Genomic DNA, 12,638 nt, shown 5'->3' with positions numbered 1-12,638 from the left:
ACCAATTATATAATTTTATACGTTAAATGTCGGCCTACCAAACAGTGTTTAATTAGAAATATGTATGCATGAATTATGGAAGTGGTTAAGCAGCTTCTAACTAGTTTTAGTCCTAAACGTAAAGTCAACTAGTTAAGTAACAAAATTTTGAACCTTTTTATATTTAGCCTCCAAATGGCATGTAATTATTGGTGTAGCTTTTAAGTATTGTAATTAATTAAATTTGGGGGATTGGATTCTTAGCAATAGCATGTATCAACATCAAGGGGGGATATGATCTTGATTCACTAACTTTTACATTTAAGATGGTGTTAGAGACGTTGATTTTTATTTTGGGAGGAAGTTCATGTATATCCTCTTAAGAGTTTATGGGTTCGTAGTTTATGGTTCACCAATCAAAATCCTTTATTTATTTATTTATTTTATTGTGACCGATATAGGAGGATGATATAAATTGCAAACGGCAAAGTGAAGGTTCGAAATTATAATTTATCTTATACGGGTGCTCAGTCTTAATTAGTAAAAGATCTTGTACACATTAGGTGTACAATAAATTTATTGTATATCGGGATAAGTTCTACTCACTTTTTGTAACTTTTAACATATTTTGATTAAATTTTATACTTGTTACATTGTTACCTTTATGGCTTTATACTGTACATTATTAGTGATTTTGAATTGATAATTTTTCAAGAAAGAGAGAAATTTATCACTAAAAAAATAGATAACTTTAATCGTTTTGATTTAACTTTTACTATGATGTACAATATATTTATTGTACACCACAAACTTTGTGCTTAACCAGTGGAAAACATCAGTTATTACTCGGTGTTTCATTGTCAAATTATTATGGGCAAGGTGGTTTAGAATTTTAGATATATCAAGGGTTGAAAATGATGTACCAATTGTTTGTTGGTTCAGTGGTGATTGAGGCTGAACTTGGTAGGGAAGACCCGTGTTCGATCCCTGCAATAATTAATAATTGGAGGAAATTGGAACCTATCCACCCATAATTCGCTTTGAAGCCGGATTAGCCCTAATTAAGGGTGGACCGGGTTAAAGGGGTTAAAAATGATGTCATTTTGTTAATACCTTTATTCTTTTAGAAAATGAAATAAAGAGCCTATGTTCTTCCATACAGTACAACACAAAACTAAGAGAAGAATAACCTCTTCTATTTTAATATTTATGGATTTAATTATAAATTAAGATAGCAATCGGTCATGCTAGCACGAGTCTCCATTAAAAAAGTTGCAAGCTATAGATCATACATTCATACTACGCGTAGTTCAACACATTCATGATGGGCATCCATCGCGCTTGAGCTAGCATGGTTGATCTACAACTAAAAAATTATGTGAATTCTTGTGATATCATGATACGAGGCAGACTAATGACCCTGACATGAAACGATCATGAAGTTGCGACCTTACTAGCTAGGTCATATTGTATTTTACAGAGAAAATAATGATAAGCATGACTCAATATCGTCCTAATACGACAAAACACTTTAATTTGAGTGAAATTTGCGCTTAATCTCATAAACATGAAATGAGATAGTGGTATGAATTGGCTCAAAACTTTCAATTTTTCTAATTAGCACCGTTGGACATGTAGTTTTATAGTTGGGCGTTGTCTGAATTTAATTAGCTTCAAAGCACGTGGACTTAACCTGACACGACACAAAGCCAACTCTTCTGAAACAATCTCAACACAACTACTTCAATTATTATTTCGTAAAATAACGTTACACAGTAATCAGCTTATATTATGTGACGCTAGTTTGCAAATTGCAATATGAACTCTCATGATTACTCCTTACTTATTACGGAGTTAAGAGTTCAATTGCGATTTGAAAAGAGAAGGCTAACAACTTCCAATTCACACTACCCAACCTTTTAGCGATAAAATAGCAAAAGCAAAAATGAACTAGTCAATTAAGTGGCCAGAAAATTAGCCGACTTGAGTAAAATAGTACGACGCCGTATAACTAACCTACATTAACGGTTATGCTATAACTAAACAGAAAAGGAGTAATATTTGCCGCCTGATGGACGCCACAACGGCAGATTCTGTTATCATACGCGCATTCCCCTCAGATAGTAGACAGTAGACACCCTTCTCTTTCAAGATTCTCTTTCCTCACTCATTCATTACTCCCCCCACGTTCTCTTCTGCCCCAAAACAAACCTTCTTCCACTCTCTCAACAACAACATTCATAAATTAACTTTAATTTAATTTAATTTATTTATTTTTTGTTACAAAACAAAACAAATTTCTCTAACTCATTCACTAACTAACTGTCAGGCCATATATCATATCATCGACATTTTATTTGACACTTAGGCCCTGTTTAGTTCATCTCATTTCTCCTTATCTAATCTGAACTTATTTTTTCTGACCTGATCTAAACTTACTTTTTTTTCTTATCTGATATGATCTGATTTTTCATAATTAAGATTTAAATAACAAAAACTACAATTATTAATGATTTTGTCTGAATTTATACTATCTGAACTTGATTAGACTTATTTAAACTTATTTTGTCTGAAATAAGTCAAAGTACGTCAAACAGAAGAGAGCTTAAGTAAATATAACAGTACGTTACTTGCTTTAACAAAATATTATAGATAGTTGTTATTTTAAATGGAATACAACATACTTCGTACTTCATATATGTCCTACTAGTCTTATATGCACGCGATGCGTGCGGGATTATATAAAAACTTAAAATTGTATTACAACCACTAAATATAAATATTAGATAAAACTTAAAATTGTATTACAACCACTAAATATAAATATTAGATAAAAAAAATGTTTACAAAGTAGTAACATTTTGAAATAAAAATGGAATTATATTAAATTACACAATATAATGTTCTTAATTCTAGATGTCTCAGAAGAGACAAAAAAAAACAGATAAGAATGAATTATGTAGCATACAGTGATAGAAACTTAACATGATTATATAACCCAAGCTCAAGAGAAGTCAGGTTTTGCAAATTCTGCACAATTTCCTATCCTCAAAAGTTGGGGAAAATATATAACTATTCATAATGATAACTGTAGCACAAATCTCATCAACTAAAGGAAGATCTTACTACACTTATTGAGACACAAAAAGTGGTGAAAAAATTGAGTACAGTATAATAAAAAAAATCAGCAAGCATGAAATCATAGATTTAGGTCAATTTACACAGTAACACAGCCTTAATCATAGGTTTGGCTGGAAGATCACAATCAACTACAAATATACAGAAATGACAACGAAGAAATATATGCGACATCAAACTTCAAGAAACTTGCAAATAAGTTAATACGAAATTGAATTGAAGATAAAATACACACTGGACCAAAAATGGAATCAACATTCACAAAATTGCTGACAAAAATGTGTTATTTGGTTCTATACCAAGAAAATCAGACAATCAGACTTTACTCAGTCAAAATATTACACTAACTTAAGAGCAAGAAGACCTTGTGTGTGTTGTGGATTATGAGATTGCTTCCTCTCGAGAATGTCACTGGTCTATGTTATTACCAAGCGTGAAAATAGAAGGCCAACAATTAGGGTTTCAATTACCAGCATCAAGAAGACTTAATGCTGCACCCGTTGATCCTGTACCATAAAAAACAACAGAAACAGTGAGAAGAGGACTTAATGGTGTACCCGCTGATCCTGTACAATAAATAATAGCAGTAACAGTGAGCTATGAGTGCCCAAATCGCATAAACAACAGTAATTATGAGTGCATATAGTCCATTGACGAACAACCCAACAATCATAAATTAACTCATAAATTCAGAAACAACTATTAACCACAGTTCTCCATGAAAAACCCCAATTGAAACCCATCTTAAATCATGCAGCAGTAATCAAATTATGCTTTGTTTAGCAAGTCGCCAAAACTAAAACACATTGCCTTCTAGATAGGCTAGGTTTATCAATAATGGTATTTCATTAAGATCTCACCTTAGTGCAGTTTAACCACCAATTTTTGTGGTTAAAAGATTACAATTTATATTAGGTTAAACATACAACAACACCATAAAGCAATAAGAAGTTTCTGTATTTGAGGGATCAGGAAATGTTGATGTGGAAATAGCAGCCGAAATGCATTTAAACTAACCTTAACAAATGTAAAATGTTAAGAAAAATAGAGTTTGAATTATAGGATTCAAGCGAATGCATAATAATGCAGGACACGCTGATATAGCGCTAGATATATCAGACCCAGAAAGTCCTATGCCTTATGCCCTGAAGAAGCTCAATTCTGGGTTTTAGGGTTTTATCGACAATAGACAATAGAAGTTTGCGTTCAATTTGGATGACCCTAGAACAAAATAGAACTCGTAATAGCTATGTCCACCTGAAACCCTTGTACATCAATGAATCCACAAATTTTATGATTGAAATTCGGGAAATCCCACAAATAGGAAGTAATTAATTAAAAGCAACTCGATTTAGACCATCATCGATACAAACCTTACTTACAGTTCATCATCATTATCGAACATTCAAACATGAATTACTTGATTAAATTAACATGAACTAAGAACGAATTAATGATGAAATTAAGTTGAAATTAGACGATGAATCGATTATGTACCTTTGGTTTGGTGGAGAGGAATTGATGGAGTTGTTGGCTACTTCCATGGAATTGATGGAGTTGACTGAAATTACTGAAATAAACCCCTGAAACCTCTGCTTCCAATTACTGAAATAAAAAATTAAAATTGGAATTGGAACTAAAACCTTAAAACTGAAATAAAACACAGAAAATAGAAATAAGAAATAATTACTTTGAATTTCGATTAAGCCTTCCTAATGATTTTAGGGTTGATCGAAAATAATGGAATCCTAAACGTCCATATTTAAATTTGAAACCTCTAAACTTGAACAGTTCTACCAGAATTGGCTTCACTGTTTTTTTTTTAATCTTATATGGAACTTTTTACAATGATTTTCCATTAAAGTATTTCAGAAACAATAATTAATCAAAATGAGTAACAAAAAATGTATGGAAGAAATAAATCACCATGGAAGTATTGGGAAATAAATCAAAATGATACAATCTTTTGAGTTGCTAAATAACTGTAATTTGGATAATAACTGAAAATTATTTACAATTATTTTCTGTATCAATTGATTGTATTTTTCAGTTATTTTATTTTTCAGTTATTTTCAGTTATTTAAAACTCTCAGATGCTGAATCAATCAATTTTCTGCATCAAAATATTGTATTTTTCAATTGATTGACAAAAATGGTAAGAGAACATTCATCTCTATTAAAAATCCTAATAATTATCAAAACAGAAAAAAAATTCCCAAATATTTTATTATTCAAATTCAAAATCCATACCTGTATTCGTAAGTATCATCAAAGTAATTCTCAGCGTATTGGATCTGACCCTCTAACTCCGACACAATTGGGAATTCAAGTCTGCAATACACAAAATACCATTAATTTTACAAATTGTATATCCAAATTTCATAGCGATCAACTAAAAAATCATAAACTCAAAGTAATTGGCGTTTTTTCAAGACATACCCAAATGAGAAAATGAGTCAAATTGACCAAATACATGAAGAATTAGAAATAAGAATGTTTTTTTTTCAATTGATTGACAAAAGATTGTATTTTTCAATCAAATTAGCAATTAAACAAAATGGTAAGAGGATATTCATAGTTTCATACCTGATGAAGAAGCCATCGCCTCAGTAAAAACTTCACCCAAAAAAAAAATCAACGTGAGGGTTTTGAAACCCTAATTAATCGACCGATGCCGCCTCCTTCTGGTTAATCGAAAATTACACGAAATTGACATAAGTACAGCCAAATAGAAACCCTAATTAATCGAAAACAAAACATTGGGGAACTTAACTGGTTAGATGATGATGAGGGTTTTGATTTTTGAAGAGATTCAACGTGAAAAGGGCCGACCGATGCCGCCTCCTTCTCCATCTCCATCTCAACCAATTGATGATTAAAAAACCTCAATAACACAAAGATCAAACGAATAAGAACATAAGTTTTAATCCGAATTTACCAAATCTTTAAGAGAATAGAACTGAAAAGCGGCGAGTTATCTCACCCAGATCTCCAGAAGATTAGACGTTGATGGTGATGGTGATGGCGGTGGCGGTGGCGGCGGCGAAGGCGAAAGGCGAAAGGCGGAGGGTTTGGTGGAAGAGGATTAGAGGAAGAAGATCGAAGAAGATGAAGAGGAAGGAGAGAGAAAACGGGAGGGAGGTTGAGGGACGCCGAAGACCTAGGAGAGAGAAAGAGAGGTATGTGTGAGAGTCAGTGAGAGGGTGAGAGTGAAAGGTTGAGTGAAAGGCTGGGGGTTTACTTAGGGGGTAATTTCGACAATTCGCAGGGGGACACGAAAAGTTATTTTACTATTATGCCCTCAGCTGTTCCTTTATATAATAGAGATTCACCAGATTTTCACTTGTTTTTTTTGAACTTATCAAAACTAATTTAAGTTATAAATTATACTTGTTAATCCTTATTTTTTTGAAATTTTTCATTTGAGCTTATTTAACTAATTTCCTTAAATAAGGTGATAGAACCGAGCTTTACGTCACATATCATAAGGAGACGCATGAAAAGCTGAATGTTATCGAGTAAATTAAAACAATTCTCATGTAACAATATCACATTACTAACTCAGTATCAATGAGGTTTTGACGGTCACATGTTCAATTTCCCATACCCGTTTATAATTTCTAATATCCATGGAGCCTATTCACTTTATAAAACAAAAATACTCCAATTTCCCAAGTTTTTGAATAATTTGATACTCTAATTATCTTTTATAGAGTATTACTGTAATTGTTTATTATCATATTCAAAATGTATCTTATATTTTAATAAAATCAACTCATTCTATTTCGTGTGACTTATTTTGTTTGAAGTTAACTGAATTATTCGAACTTTTTTATTTTAAAATAAGTCAAAATAAGTCGAATAAAACAGAGCCTTACTAAAATATGAGAGAGTATTTTCTTACCTCACAGCAACATTTCCTTCTCTTTTCCTCCAACCAACTCTCCCCACGTGTACACCCTCAACCAATCCCAACCCTCTTTCACTTTCCCCAAAATAACCGCCCTGTCTTCCTCGAAAACCCCACTCTCATTTAAAGAAAAAAGAAAAACAAAATAACACGTAATAAATCCCCTCTCATCTCTTCCCCTTCTCCTCCCCCCTTCCTATATATCCCCCTCTCATTCTTTCTCTCTCCTTTATTTTCCCCACCTCCAAAAAAAAAAGAAACAAATTTAAAAGAAAAAAAGTAAGAGAAAATAAAAATGGGAATGGCGGACTACTACGAAGTACTCAAAGTCTCGTCAGCAGCAAATGAGGAAGAACTGAGAAGAGCATACAAGAAGCTAGCGATGAGGTGGCACCCTGACAAACACCCAAGTGGCGCTAAAGGATTAGCGGAGGCCAAGTTCAAGCAGATCTGTGAAGCTTATGATGTTTTAAGCGACGCTCAGAAGCGGCAGATCTACGATCTCTACGGAGAAGATGGGCTTAAATACGACGTCTCTTCTCCTTCTGCTGCTGCCGCTGCTACTCGCGGTGGTGGACGTGGTGTTGGTAAGGGTGCTTCGTTTAAGTATGGGAATTCTAGGGTGGTGAATGATGATATTTTTGATGGGTTTTTTGATGATATCGGTTCACCCCCGAAATCGGATAACCCGAAAAAGTATAGTGAAAATGGTAACCGGAAGATGGGTCGGAGTGATACGGCGGAGAAGAAGGCGGAGCCACTAGAGACTAAATTGGTTTGTAGCTTGGAGGAGTTGTTTAAGGGTTCTAAGCGTAAGATGAAGATTGCTCGTCTGGTTCCTGATTTTTCTGGGTTAGTTTTTTTTTTTTTTTTTTATAAATTATTATTTCCTTTTTCGAAATTATTTGATTATTATTGGTATAATTTTGGAGGTTATCTGTATTAGGATTTTGGTATTTTTGTTTGTATTGTGGCTGTGTTTGACTGTGTCATGGAAAGGGGGTTACCGAGGGTGGACTCGTAGAGTAATCAGTGATGAAAACGAGATTTGATTTTAGGTCTTCGTTTTTTTAGCTGCTTTTATTCCATCTTTGATGTTTTGTGGTTGAAATTAAAAATGGGTTTTAGACTTTTAGTTTTGGCAAAAAATTAAATAATTACTCCGTAATTTTTTTTGGTTTTAGGTAGAAAGTGTTGGTGTAGTGATTAATGATTGGTTCTGCAAATAAAATTTAATTTTGAGAATTTATTTGATTTTAGGCAAATTTGTCAAAAAGGACCTTTTATAACTCAAATTTGCAAGAAAGGACCTTATATAATTTTTTTTGTGAAAACACACCTTAAAGTAATTTTTTTTGCGAGAAAGGACCTAAGGAAAGTTTATAGCATTGACTGAGCTTTTCCGGCCATTAACTTGCACGTGAGCAGCACGTGTGGCTTACGTTAGCTAAAGACAATGATTTTCCCGACTCTTGAATTTTCAAACTTGATTTTATTTCGGTTTTTTTTTTCAACTTTAGGTTTTAAAGCTTAGAATTTTGGAGGAAAATTGGGTGTGATAAGCAAAATAATGCCACACGTGCTTCTCACGTGCAAGTCAATGGCCGGAAAAGCTCAGTCAATGCCGGAAATTTACTTTTGGTTGTCTTTCGCAAAAAAAAATTACATTAACGTGTGATTTCACAAAAAATAAATTATATAAGGTCCTTTCTCGCAAAAAAATTTACATTAAGGTGTTATTTCACAAAAAAAATTATATAAGGTCCTTTCTCGCAAAATTTGGGTTATAAAAGGTCCTTTTTAAAAAATGGTTTGAGTTGGTGGGCGATTTAAATTTGAGTCAGAATATGGACATCGGGCCATGTGAAATGGACTGGCTCGGATCACATGTTTGGGTTATTGGTTTATAAATTTTTTAATTTTAATGTTATTTTCTATTATTACCCTGTTTTAAAATGAGCTATGTCAATTTGAAAAGGACAAAAATCATATAATATGATGAAAATATTCATATGAATTATTTTTGTAATGCGGTAGAAATGCTAAAAAAGTTGTCAAAATTATGCAAGACAATGCATTAAATAAATTTTATACGTATCAAATTATAGAATAAGTTCCTATTTAGAAAAAAGATCATGCATATAATTTTTGATACGAGGGAGTATAATTGTATAAATGTTGGTGACCCCTTAGCGAAAGGAAGTCGTAAACTGTTATGGAGTTGTTGTTTTTTTTAAAACAATTTAAATTACAAACTATCGGTCTTAATCACTGATTGAGATATCATTATTACTAATCATTAGTTAAAGCAAACCATTTTAGTTACAAACGAAGATTTAAATTATTAACTCTCAATCTTAACTACAGGTCAAGACATCATTGTTTCTATAGTTAGTTAAAAGTTAAAACGAACAATTTTACATACAGAAGAGAATACAAAGTATGTTAAATCAAAGGGCAATTTTGTCATTCCAGTATTTGGCGAATTATTATTCCGTACTCGTATTTGGTAAATAACCAAACTCGAAAAGAAAACTGAAGAATCAAAGTGGTGGGATGCAATTATCTTTTTGACATGGTGACCTTGTTGTTTTTCCAAGCAAGGAGTGAAACTCACGTTTATGGGTGGTTATTTCTGTTGACTGGTCATTGATGATTTCCGTACTTGGTAGATCAAAGTGGCCAAGTGGGTTACTAGTATCTTGTAGTTGGTCAACTGTCTACATTACGAAAGTTAAATGGATTCTAATGGAGTAAACCATACTTACTCATCTGATTTAGATAACTTTCCCAGTAAAAGGAAAAATTAAGATGCTGTTAAAACAAGTAAATCAGTGGTTGAAGCGAGTTCAGAATAGAGCGTAAAAAACTTGCAAACTTGTTTGATTAAAGTAGTTAACTTGTTATGAATCTGCGCTAAAATGTTGATTACTGATGGAGTAATTGTGCCCTGTTTAGTCTTCCATGCTATGGGTTGTGCTTTCAAATTGGGATGTTTTAACAGTTTTGTTAGTTTTGTGTAAGCAGATTGTGATTTGTTTGAGAGTGATGGATAGCTCAGTTGGTTAGAGCTTTCATCCCGGTTCCAGGTGATCCTGGGATCGATTCTCATCCCTGCCCTTGTGGCTGATTTGTTTTTCTGAATGTATACGTGAGACTCGTATTTGGTTGTCTGGTATTATTTGCCATAGGTTCCATCCTTTCAAAAATAGTGACTGTCGGCATGTCATTTATTGGTCCTTGATGTGTTAAAGTTTTGTAGGCAAGATCAACTATTTGAAATTTGACTATTTTGTCTCTGTTTAAAACATGAATTGACTCATCGTCTAACCATCTTGCAGCAAGGCTACGACTGTGGATGAAGTACTGGCAATTGAGATCAGGCCTGGTTGGAAGAAAGGTACTAAAATCACATTCCCAGAGAAGGGAAACCAAGAACCAGGCCTCTTGGCTGGTGATCTTATCTTTGTTATTGATGAGAAACCTCACCCGACTTTCAAGAGAGACGGGAATGATCTTCTTGTCAACCTGAAAGTGTCACTCTTGGAGGCTCTCACTGGTAAGACAGTTACTCTGAAGACATTGGATGGAAGAAATCTGGACATTGAAGTCTCAGATATTGTGAAACCAGGACATGAAGTCGTCATCTCAGGTGAAGGAATGCCAATATCCAAGGAACCTAAAACACGAGGAAACTTGAGAATCAAGTTCGATGTTAAGTTCCCATCCAGGCTATCTGCAGATCAGAAAAGTGATCTAAGAAGGGTACTAGGAAGAAGCTCATGATCTGGTGTTTATTTATATAAGTATAAAAACTGGGTTTATCTACGCAATTAAGTATATTTAATTAACACTGACACTAAAATGTAAATAGTTGGGCAAGTGTTTTGTTTGGAAACTTTATTTTTGGGAGGGGTTTCTTTATAACTGTGCATACTAGGGCAGTTTGCAGGTTTACAGTTGCGAATAGCAACCAATATTTACAGCAATTTAGCGTAGTGAGATCAGAGAAGGAGGCATCTTTGAGCTTCATCTCCTCTGTTAATTATCCGAAACTTTGTATATCGGTACTCTAGTCTTTTGTTTTACGCTTTCTTGTGTTTATTTTTGCTTGGAAAATGCTAACAATGTAATGCTAAGTTTGGGTTACATTTCTTTAATGGCCCATTTAGCAATATTGTATCTTTTTTTGTTCTCGAATTCTAAAATTTGGGGTTTCTTCATTTTCCCTTCATTTTAAACTTGAATTAAGCTGCGTTCTATTCACCTGATTTTCACTTATTTTTTCTGAACTTATTAGAACTTATCAAAACTTATTTTAGTTATAAATTGTATTTGATCAACCCTTATTTTTCCTGAACTTATCTGAACTTATTTTTCCTGAAATAAGTGGAAATAAGGTGAGCAGAACAGAGCCTTAAGGATGTCTAGCTTACCAAATTTGGCGGTTTATTCATTTCCCCTTCATTCTTACTTTGAATTAGGATGTCTAGTTACCAAATTTCGCCGTTTTTCCATTTTGCCATCGTTGTTAACCAGAACTGGGCTGTTAACCAATTTTCCCTTCATTCTTAACTTGATAACAAAATAATGAAAACCCATGTGCTTATTATCAAACGACAAATTCTACCACGACACAAAATGTCACTTCATACTTTGCAAGTTCATTATGAAAATACTCATATTCGGTTCTTCTCAAGTGTTTAACTTATTTTTGTTAAACTTTGACTTATTTTGTTTTGTATTTGAATAAGTTGAGGAGGACATAACATCGTACATATAAACACTGTACTTATCTTACAAAAAAAATAGTCATAGAAATCTCAGAGAGGAAATAATGTTAGCAAAATCTTGTGACAGAAACTTGTTCAATCCTATGTCGGCTAATTATTGATAATTAGGGAAGTAAAATGCTAGTTGCACCAAAAACAAACAAAAGAGTATCTTGCTTCCATGTCCATGAAATCTATGAACCACATGGTTGCATAATTCTTATTAGTACTCTCATTGGGTGTCTCAATCTACATCATTAACATCTTCTAACTTTACTTGGGTCACTTGGAACTTTTGTTTATTCAAACTTCCATTCCCCCCTAATTTTTTTGGTTATTTCAATAAAAATAGATTACCAATTATTAATAAAAAGTAACTTCTTTATTGTGGGGTTAATAGAGGACGAGCTAGGACAAGGAAGAGGATGGAGGGAAGCGAGGTAGATGAAAGAGAAAGTCGAGTGTATTTTCTCATTTTGGATAATTTTATATCAACTTGTTATTATTAGTTTTCAGGTCACTCAACGAGGTCTTGACCTGATAGCAAAGATTGTGTAAGATAAGTCATTTGTTCAAATCTTTAGTTTGAGTAGAGTCATCTAAGATAGTACTCGGAAGGGATTCTTAGAATCAAATCGTGATTCTACTTTGAATCGGAAGAGATTTTTATAATCGAATAGTGATTCTACTTTGAATCGGAAGAGATTCTTAGAATCGAATCGTAAAATCGAATCGTAGAATCGTAAGATTCTACAAACAAATATAATCAAGATTCTATTCTCAAATTTCATTTAAAGTGCTTATATTATAGGAAAAAACTTAATAATTGAAATATATAG

The 12,638-nt window shown here is 33.2% G+C and overlaps 1 protein-coding gene and 1 long non-coding RNA gene across 3 annotated transcripts; one reads left to right on the top strand and one right to left on the bottom strand.

Moving 5' to 3' along the window:
- Nucleotides 1-3,219: 3,219 nt before the first annotated feature.
- On the bottom strand, nt 3,220-6,269 carry LOC130466198 (uncharacterized). Of its 2 annotated transcripts, XR_008926213.1 has the most exons (6): nt 6,101-6,269; nt 5,891-6,001; nt 5,704-5,801; nt 5,368-5,448; nt 4,615-4,722; nt 3,220-3,623 (listed from the first exon to the last, which is right to left on the bottom strand). It is a non-coding gene; the product is annotated as an uncharacterized lncRNA (long non-coding RNA). The 2 variants fall into 2 exon arrangements; XR_008926212.1 differs by having other exon boundaries at nt 5,891-6,269.
- Nucleotides 6,270-7,236: 967 nt separating this feature from the next.
- On the top strand, nt 7,237-11,250 carry LOC110784506 (uncharacterized). Its single transcript, XM_021988970.2, has 2 exons — nt 7,237-7,879; nt 10,369-11,250. The coding sequence occupies exons 1-2, from the start codon at nt 7,323-7,325 to the stop codon at nt 10,811-10,813; spliced, it is 1,002 nt and encodes a 333-aa protein (XP_021844662.1). The 5' UTR covers nt 7,237-7,322; the 3' UTR covers nt 10,814-11,250.
- The last annotated feature ends 1,388 nt before the right edge of the window (nt 11,251-12,638 follow it).

Source organism: Spinacia oleracea, chromosome 1 (genome assembly GCF_020520425.1).
Source record: "Spinacia oleracea cultivar Varoflay chromosome 1, BTI_SOV_V1, whole genome shotgun sequence".
Classification (NCBI taxonomy): domain Eukaryota; kingdom Viridiplantae; phylum Streptophyta; class Magnoliopsida; order Caryophyllales; family Amaranthaceae; genus Spinacia; species Spinacia oleracea.
The sequence above is the reverse complement of the archived record's forward strand: the minus strand, read 5'-3'. Positions and strand labels throughout refer to the sequence as shown.

Excerpts from the sequence above, each read along its gene's own strand:
- LOC110784506 (XM_021988970.2), top strand. The coding sequence starts at position 7,323 with ATGGGAATGGCGGACTACTACGAAGTACTCAAAGTCTCGTCAGCAGCA. Across the intron at positions 7,880-10,368 it reads CTGGTTCCTGATTTTTCTGG|CAAGGCTACGACTGTGGATG; the intron begins GTTAGTTTTTTT and ends ACCATCTTGCAG.